This window comes from Dryobates pubescens, chromosome 26 (genome assembly GCF_014839835.1).
Source record: "Dryobates pubescens isolate bDryPub1 chromosome 26, bDryPub1.pri, whole genome shotgun sequence".
Lineage (NCBI taxonomy): Eukaryota > Metazoa > Chordata > Aves > Piciformes > Picidae > Dryobates > Dryobates pubescens.
This window is the reverse complement of record NC_071637.1, coordinates 7,598,496-7,608,222: the sequence shown is the minus strand read 5'-3', so window position 1 is coordinate 7,608,222 and position 9,727 is coordinate 7,598,496. Positions and strand designations below refer to the sequence as shown.

Sequence of the window (9,727 nt, the reverse complement as noted above, 5' to 3'; positions counted from 1 at the left end):
AATGCTGAATCATAACTTAGAGAATAGCAACTCTGTAAAGAAAACACAAACAAAAGCTCATTTCAAGTTTCCTCCCTTACTTTTTCTTCCTCCCACTTCAGACTTGGCATTACTTTGACAGAGATTGGTCATGGTTTGGACAGCACATCTCACTCTACACGTTCAGAACAGCAAGAAGTGCAAAAATAAACCCCAACACAAACACCTCCTCCCCAAACAACACCCAAGCGGCAGCTAAAGCAAGTGATTAGAGGAAATAAAATGAGGCAACAAGAGCTGGCTAAAGGTTCCAGCTCTGCTCTTTGCTGGGTTTCTCATGGGGTTTTTGCTTATGTTTTTGTTTTTTCCTTTCTCTGAGACACAGAGCAAGCCGAAAGACTAACAAAAATCCTGATCCCTGATCACAGAACTGGACGAGATACAGCAAGAACTTCAGCCCTGCATTTGATCTAACTTTCAATGTGCCTTCAAAACAAAACAAGCTAGTTTTTTGTAACCTAGTCATAAAGTTTATTAAAATTGTTCATTAATGCTTCAAATGTAGCAAGAATGCATAGATCCCAAAATATACATATGTATTTTCTTATAGAAATAGATTATTCTTTATAATAAAAAAAACCTGTAGGAACATCTTTAACAGATTACTCAATTCATGACTGACAGTTACACGAGATTGCATCATGTACACAGCATTCCCAGCCATGCTTAAAGGATTGCATCACTTTGCCCTTGCTCTCCTCTCGCTCTTTTAAATAACCCCAGCGCCCAGCAGCCCGCAGAGCCCGCCCGTGACGGGGGGCCGGGGCCGCTGGGCCCCCACCAACGGCCCCCGGTGCGGCCCCCGCGCGGCGGCGGGACCCTCCGCCAACATGTAAATAAAGACCAAAAAAAAAACCAAAACAAAATAAACAAACAAAAAACCAACCAACAACAAAAAAAATTTAAAAGCAAACCAACCAACCAACCAACCCACCCGCCCCCGGGCTCCCCCTCGCCCCGGCCCGGGAGCGCTGAGCAGGGCAACGAGCCGGCGGCTCCGCTCGCCCCGCGGCCCGGCCGGGGGTCAGCAGCGAGGCGAGGAGGTTAGCAGGGGCTCGGGCAGCTGTTTGAACAAGTTCCTGAGGGTGCTGAGCTCCCGGGAGAGCTGCTCCACCTTCTTCTGCAGCCGCTCGTTCTCGGCCGTCAGTTCCAAGACTTTGTGCTGCGTCTCCAGGTTGCGCATTTTGGCTTTGTCGCGGCTCTTGCGCACCGCGATGTTGTTCCTCTCCCGGCGGAGCTTGTATTCGTCGCTGTGCTTGTCCACGCACTTCTTGGGCTTGTTCTTGCCCGCCGCGGGGGCGGAGTAGCCCCCGCTGCCGGCCGCTGACTTGGAGGATTCGGAGGGGTTAGGGGTTCCGGGGGGGCTGGAAGAGGACGAGGTGGAAAGGTTCCCACTGCTGCCGCTCGGCACCGACTGGTAACCCAGGTAGGAGCGCACGGTGCTGCCGTAGGGCGAGGACATGCCCCCCGGTCCCGGCCCGGCGCCTCCTTCTTCCTTACGGGGCCCTTTGCAAGAGTCCAGGGTCTCGAAGACCGGCTCCACTTTGGTTTCCACGATCTGGGGCGGGAAGCAGCCCGGCAGCCCCCCCGGTTTGTGGCTCTGGCTGGCGCAGGGGTGGCTGTGCCGGGCGAGGCTGATGTAGGTGTAGTCGGGCTTCTTGCTGCCGCCGCTGCCTTTATAGTCCTCGGCGAAGAGATCGGAAAGGAAATCTTGGCCGCCGCCGCTGCTGCAGGGAGGCTCAAAGTTGCCCCCTGCTGCTGCTGCCGGAGGCGGCGGCTGCGCCGGCGGCTGGGATGCTGCTAAGGGGTCCAGGTAGGGGCTGAAGTCGATGGCTCGCTCGTGGTCCCCTACGGTGAGCTCGGTCATGGAGCGGCCCCCGGCCGCCCGCGGGTGCAGCTTGTTGAGAGCAGCCAGACAGTCCGCCTCGTAATAGAAATTAGCCACTTCCATGGATTTAAAGGCGGGCGGCTGGATGGGGAGGCATGCTGCGTCCCAGGCCACCAGGCGTTGCATGAAAGCAAAGGGGGATGCGGGGAGGAGAAAACGACGCAGGGGGGCCCCCCCCGGCAGAGGATCGAGCTGCCGCCGTCGGGATGGGGGGGTGGGGGGTGTCCAGACCCTGCCTCAGTCTCTGGCGCTGGACACGGCCCCGGCTGCGCTGCCCAGCGGGGCTGGATCAGGTCCGGCGGCGCGGCGGGGCTTCACCGCTCCGGGTGCTGCGGCGGGGGCTGGCGCGTCTCCTCCGGACCATCTGGTTCTGGGTCCCGTGTCCTAAAGTCTCTGACTTAGGAAAGTTCCTTTCCTCAGTTATTTATAGGGGCGGTGGATCCCATAGCAACAGGCGCGTCAGCGCCTGGCCGCCTGCCACGCCGCACGCTCGGTAAGCGCCGGCCCCGGAGGAGGCACCCGCGGCGGGTGTGCCGGTGCGGTGCCCCGCCGGGCCGCCCGCAATAAAAACGGGGCTCTGCTAGGGAGGAGCGGGCGAAAGCAGGGGAGCGGGCTGCGGGACCCCGCCGGTGTGGGGAGCACCAGCGTGGCCGTGGGTGGGGAGACGCCAGCGAGCACCGTGTGGCTCCAGAGCACAGACACGCGTGTGTCGGGACAGCGGGGCTGCCTCCGCTCCGCCTTTCGCACCAGAGAGCGGGGCTCGGTGCTGGGCTCCGGCAGTGCCCTGCAGAGGTGGGCGCAGACCCCGCCTGACCCCTTTTTACCCGGGAGGAAATTGGGGCAGAAAGGATTTTTCCAAGTGCTTTTGGCAAGGCAGTAGAAAGCTGCAAACAGAAGGCAGATCCCGTTATTCTCCAGCCCGTGCACAAGTGAATCCCACCGGCGGGGTGAACTGACCCCACGGACCTACCCAGAGGCGACCAGAGAGGAGCTGGAGCAGGGCACGGCATGCTCCAGGCTTCCTTCCCGCGGCCTAAGTGAAGCAAACCCAGAGCTCCCCTCCCCATCTCTGCGTGAAAGGATGATGGCCTTAGAGTTTGTCTTGATGTATTGACTTTACATGCTGTGGTGCAACTGTCAGGGTACACAGCGATAGGGAGCCTGAGCGCTGAAACCAGAGCAGACAGTGCATGACACAACTCAGAAGGAAAGTGAGAGAGGTGGGTAGAAACGTGGAATCCAAATGTTTTTAGAATTGCGGTGTAAGTTTGGGAAGGAAGACTGAATCTTGATGTCCGTTTTAATTAAAGACACCCACCTTGGGAATCAAACTTATATTTTCACTCTCTTACTCCCACATTTACCTGTCTACAAGCTGGTGATTCATCCCCAGAATAAAGGACATTAATTTAAAACAAAACATATAATTAAAGGAAGTAGGAGTGTCCTTCGCCTCAGTAAAGAAGACCTAGCACTGCAGGGAAAATGACACTGCCTCTTAGAATAATGTGAAGCAATCCTGCGGTGTGGGAAATATTGTAACGTTAAGCCAGAGGAACAGGTATTGCATTATACCATTCAAACAGTCAACTGTTCATCATGCTCAAACCTCAAAACTTTGAAAAGAGGAAGAATTCAAGAATCAGTCAGTGGATCATTGGACTTTTTCTTGATTATATATATATTTTTTTTTCCTTTAATTTGCTTTTTCTTTTTACTTTTCAAAAGGACTTTTTCTTTCCATAACAAAAGTACCCTAACAGGTTTTCAGGCTGCAAATACTTCTAGTTCCATCTTTATCTACTAAGTTAATCTTTGGTGAATGCACCAGAGATTAAATTGGAGCTGGGCCTGGCCAGAGAGCTGGGGCTGGAGGTTGTAGTTGGAGCCCATACCTTCATAAATACAAACATCACCATTGGGTGCAAATGCTGGCAAGTTGCAGTGAGCCAGGGCTTGTTCTTCTGGCTGTTTACTCCTTCATGCTGTGTCTTTATCCTGCATTCTGATCTGGCAGTTACATCCAGTGGCTGCCCCAACTGGCCCTTGCAAACGAACTCTTAAAACAGTCTCATGTGCTTCCTACCTCCAAACTGTCTCAGGGACCTGCAAACAGAAGGTCTCCTGCCCTGGTGACTTGCTGAAAACCATGGTTGGTCTTTCTTGGCATTACCCTGACAGGTCTCCAGCTTGCTACAGCTGTTGGCTAAATCTGAGGGCTGAAGCCTCTTGGCAAATTTCCTGGGCAGTTTTTCAGGGTGTTATTGGAGATCTACACTTGCCTTCTTCAAATATCTGCCCTATTCTCCACTGCTGTGCAGCAGAAAGTTTTGCTCCTGTCCAGGCTGATCTTCCTTAGCAAAATAAAACGTCTTTGCAACTGTCATGTGAAACAGATTGTATCAGAGATGGTGTGGCCCACACCTCCTTTCCAGGTCAGTGCTGAGTAATCCTGCAGTCACCAAGATCACACGTCAGCTAGGGTGGTAATTGAGGTTGGATGCCCAGCTTGTCCCCTCCTTCCCTTCTCCCCCTCACCTCCCTGCTTTACCTGGATCTCTTTAAACTTCCTCCAGCTCACCTCAAACCCCAGCATCCACTCTCACAGAGCCAACGTCCATTCTCAGCTTCTCATGGGAAACTTGTTGGCGGGACTAACCACTTATCCAAAACCCTAGCATTCGGCAAGCAGGTTTTGAGCTAACTCTGGTTTGGTTTAAATTGCTTCTGCACTTGTCATAACAAATGCATGGCCAGAAATGTTTGTTGGGTTTTGGTGTGTTTTTTTAAATGGGAACAGGTGCAGAGCGAGAGTCGCACCACAAAGGGTTGGGTGGAGGTCTGGGCACATGGAGGTCTGGGCACATGAAAGTCTGTCCCTGTGAATGCAATGGCTTAGCCTGGCCAGATGTGCAGAGGCTGGTAATAATCATCCTGGAACACATCCTCAGAGAGATGCTTTAGATAGAAAAAGAGATGCAGGTATTACTGCTGCAGGGATCCAGGCAGTGGCTTCACCATGAAAAACCTGAGGGCAGCAGCCCTTCGGCAGCATGTCTCTCACAGAACAATTTTCAGCAGCAAAGCAGCACTTCTGTGAAAAGCATCTTCTTTCCAGTGATTTCATTGCTTTTTGCCTTTTATTTTTTCAGAACTAGTCAGCTAAGGAAGGAGGCAGCATAACTCACAAATTACTTAGAAAGAACATCAACATTTCTGAGCAGAAAAGGAAAATAAATCTGATGCAACAGAATCCAGAGTTCTCTACATTCATATGTGAAGCAATATAGATACTGGGAGGGTAACAGAAGGATAGCAGAACAGTGAAAAGTGGAAGAATCTCATTCTCATTTCTGTCAGGACTTAAATTCTCCTCTCCAGTTTCCCTTTTGTACAGTAGAAGCCACAACTTTTCAGCTCCAAACTCAGACCTACAATAAAGCATTGTTAAAGGCATTTTCTTCCTGGAAATTGTCTTCTTTTCCAGAATTTCTTGCAAGCTCTCCAGTTCATGTGCTCCAAGTCTACAGCAGCTGTCCCTGGAAGAACACCAGCTTCGGGGAGATGCTATTGGTTTAATGGTGATGGCTCCAGCCCTGAGGTGTTTATAAGAAAGTCCGTGGACTGAGGAGGCAGACTCTAGAAAACGCTGTTCTGTAATTTCTGGTGCTTCTTGCTGCAGACTTGTCTCATGTATTATTTCCCTTAGCTCTTATCAGATCAGTAAGATCAGAGCTGCATCACACTACACCCTGTGTGAATACAGCTTCGCACCCATAGACTTGCAGTCCAGAACAGCATGGAAGGGCAGGAGGAAAAGAGGTTAATGCCAGAAGTTGATAATTGCATCAGTGAAAGATGCAATGCAGGCAGTATGTTGGAGCTGAAGAGGGGGATGTGGGGGGTTCCAGAACAGATCAGTATCCATGCAAGCAGGCAGGCTGGGAGAGAGTAGAGAGGTGGTGCGGGAAGTTCTCTGGGGGGTAGGAGGGGACCTTGCCTGCAAGACTGCCTTAAGCAGAGTGGTGTTGCAATAAAGGCTGCGAAACAGAGAAATAAAATTGAAATTTATTTCTGAGCACACTGTATGCTCTGTCTTTTCTTCTTCCTAGCCCCAGGTCCCTCTTTATACAGCTGCACACCTTATGCCAACAACAATCCTAGGTTGTACCCGGCAGAGTCCAGAATTCAATCTATTGCCTTCCACTTGCTGTTCTCTGCCATAAAACACAGCACTTGTGAAATGTCAGTCAGGGACAATGTCTCAGCTTGGAGAGAGGTTGGCTGTCTTTCTTTCCTCCCCAGCTTAGACCAGGCTCAAGGCTTTGCCTTATTTTAACATAAAAGATGATTGCCACATGCTTTCCTTGCTTCTGAACCCGCAGCTGCAATACTCTGCCTTGTAGTCTCCAGTGGCAGGGAGCTCCCCAGACAGTGTCAGGCCATGTCTCCTGGCCTCCTTTGGTTCTTTTGTTACAGACAAGAGTCCTCCCCCTCTCTAAGTGCTCTCTCACCCCTTGTTCCCATGTGACATGGTGATGCTCGGGTATTTGTTGGTCTTATGCTGATTTTCTGCTCACCTCTGACCTAGCATGCTTGGCCTTTGCAGTGCTGGGTTGCTCAATCTCCACTTTTATCTACATGTTGCTCTTTGCCCTACCAAGTGTTGCAGAGATGATACCTGGGGATTGACACCACTGCCTCCAGCAGGTGGGACAGCATGAGCAAAATACCTTCCCCTAGCAGACTGAAAAATTTCCAGAGCAAATGGGAGGTCAGAGCACCCATTCTGTGGCCCTGTGAAGGAATGAAAAGGAAGGAGAGCCAGAGAGCACACAAACATGCACAGAAGGGAGCACTGACAAAGCAAAAGCTGCGGTCTCCAGTCTTGCATTGTAGAAAAAGTCCATGTTGAAGCCATTTGGCTGGCAAGATGTGGGCTGTGTTTCTGAGCAGGGACAGGAAGAAGTGATTTGTATTTTTTGAGTAGCTTGTTTCCCTGTTCTTAGACCAAAATGGTAGAGCAGATCTCTTTCCAGAAATTCTTCTTAGTTTCCTGACATTTCCTAGGTGATTGTAGCCTCCTACTTGGAAGATTTGGTTACAGATCATGTATTAATGTGGGTTTTTTTTCTAACATATCAAAGTTTTTGAAAGGTCTGTCAAGGGAACAGGAATCCTGTCCTTCCAGGATACCAAGGATGCCAAGTGTCAGAAGTTCCCAGTAACAGAACTTAGTAATTCATTTAGGAAACATCTAAAAGAGGAGCACTATTCAGAGGTCCTGAGTCTGTAGGCCAGGTAGCTGAAACTCCATGGTGTGCATTGCCAAGAGCAACATAAACTGAGGGCAGTCTTAGGGTGACAGGAAAGTGAGCTTAAGTGAAATTTTTTCTTCATTAAAAGGATTAAAGGTCTGTGCCCCAGACCTTTTCTTTCTTCCTTTCTTTCTTTTTTTTTTCTTTCTTTTTTTTCATCTGCTCTCATCTGATGTTGAGCTCCATGGAGAAAGTGGGGCTGCCAGGGAAGCAGTTAGGACTTGTTGATTTTGAATACTGGCATCTAAGAATGGCCCCTGGGCTGGTCTGTGTCATGTGGCAGCTGGCCTTGGATGGACCAGGTACCAGGTGGGGATAGCCACAGTGGTCTGTACTCCACATACTTTGCTTCATGGTCCCTGTCATCTCCCTATCTTTGCATTTCTGGCTGCGGACGGGAGCCGTAGGAGTGGCTGTTCCAGCTCTCCCACCCACTGACGATTTCCCATGTGAGAGAGTCCAGCGAGGAAGCTGCAGCCAGTTTCTGTTCCCTAAGTGCCTTGTGGCTCAGGAAGAGACAGAATTGCTCAAATGAGGGGACCAGGGGAAAGAGATGAGCTTGAAGGCTGCTGTGTGCTAGGAGCCGGGCGTGGTAGTGGTCAGCTCCGAGCACAGAGGTGTAAGGAAGAAGGTGATCTGACTGCTGTGAGTTCGCAGAGTGGAACAGTAGCCAGGGCTGTCTCGACCGAAATCATTGTCATCATTTAAGGTGTGAAGGGTGGCCCGGCTGAAAATGCAGCCGCTGACAGCAGCGAAGGACCAGGTGATGGGTTTTATGAGGAATATACAAAACCTCGGGTTGCTCGGGTGATGTTCCTAATAACTCACAGGCAAACGGGCTGTGCGGCTGGAACCATGGAAAGTTTTCCCGTGAATGCTGCAGCCCTGTGTCCCGTTCCAGAGGTGGCTCCGAGTCGGACTGTCGGAAGGGGACAGGGCTTCACACGGGTCGCGCTCCTCAGGATCTCGAACACCTCGCTACTTGGCCCCGCCGCTCTGCTCGTCGCTGGGCACAGCCCCGGACACAGTGCCAAGCACAGCCTCCTCGGGCACAGCCTCCCCGGGCACGGCCTCCCCGAGCCTAGCCCAGGGCACAACTCCCGGCACAACCCCAGGCACAGCCCCGGGTACAACCTCCCCGGGCACAGCCCCGCCGCTCCGGTCCAGGCAGCCTTGCCGTCATCTGGCTTCGGGCGCCACCTAGCGGCACCGACGGGACTGGAGCGACAACCCCCGGTCTGGGCCGCTCCGTTAGAACTTCTTTCCTCGGAGGAGCCGTGAGCCGGCCTCACGCCTCTGGGACGTGTCCTGTGGGGCCATATCTGCACGGACTGCTCAGAGGGGGACAGAGCAGCCTGTCCTCTTCCCGTGACACGCACCCGTTCTCTCGGTCTCCCGGTGTCAGAGCCGGGCAGGCGGCTCATGCCCGGGGCGCCTGAGGACAAGCGGGAACCGTTCACCGGCGACCCGGTGCCAAACGCAAAACAGCACGGCAGCCGCTTGGTTGTCTGCTGCCAGGGATTCAGCTCTTTAAAAGACCTCCTTAGAGTGATGCGACCTGATGTGATTCTGGTGTGGTCCTTGTCTTCTCCAAACAGCATCAAGATTTCCTGCAGAATTACCCTCTTAATACAGACAGAGTCTCAGCAGCCTTCTCCTAGCTGTTCTCATACCTGTACCAGCTCACCAGCAGGATGCCTGGTACATCATTTTTGTGGTGGTGGTGTCTCTAAAAGGCATTGCCCTCGCACAGTGTAAAACCCATGTGACTCCCCTTTCTTGAAACATGGTGGCACTGTGGCTGTACTAGCTCTTGAAGTTTCACCAGAGTTGATGAACTAACTCACTGCTTCTTCCTTCCCTCCCAGACAACGATAAAAACCATAACATTCTTCAGATGTGGCCTAAGTGCTGGTTTGTCTCTAGGAAAGGACCAACCTTCTGCCTTGTCCCATGAAGGTGAGATTAGAGAGGGCTTCAAAGCACCTGTTCCCGTTTGCAAGGCCTGTCTTTAGGCAGCCACATGGGCATTAATACAGAAAGATGCAGCTTTATTGCAGCCAATACCAGGGCAAAAATAAAAAATGTTTCCCAAGATAATTTGATAACCCCTCCAAAGCCACACGTTGCCAGCGGTGTGCTGCCTTGTCTTCATACTCACAGTCCTTTTGCCTTGGCAAAACGAGGTTAGGAACAGATGGAAACACTCCCCAAAACTGTACATTAATTAAACCCATTTATAGCTTTCCTGTAATTTACACACTCATAATTGGGATGTATAGTCAGAGATAACAAAACATCTAAGGGTGCCATACCCCACTGAATTGACATTAATTCACTCACATTTACATCCCCTCTGTATTGACGTTATCGATCTCACTGTGACCCTAAGAGAACCTTAGCAAAACTGTTAGTATCAGAGCAGCCTAACCTCACAAAAGTGTGATGGAAACATTGACAGAACATTCCCATCCCTCAGCCT

At 51.5% G+C, this 9,727-nt stretch overlaps 1 protein-coding gene across 1 annotated transcript; it reads right to left on the bottom strand.

Moving 5' to 3' along the window:
- Positions 1 to 964: 964 nt before the first annotated feature.
- On the bottom strand, positions 965 to 2,311 carry CEBPB (CCAAT enhancer binding protein beta). The gene has a single exon (XM_054173694.1). It carries the CDS (start codon positions 2,051 to 2,053, stop codon positions 1,064 to 1,066), a length of 990 nt encoding a protein of 329 aa, XP_054029669.1. The 5' UTR covers positions 2,054 to 2,311; the 3' UTR covers positions 965 to 1,063.
- Between the last annotated feature and the right edge of the window lie 7,416 nt (positions 2,312 to 9,727).

Excerpts from the sequence above, each read along its gene's own strand:
- CEBPB (XM_054173694.1), bottom strand. The coding sequence starts at position 2,053 with ATGCAACGCCTGGTGGCCTGGGACGCAGCATGCCTCCCCATCCAGCCG.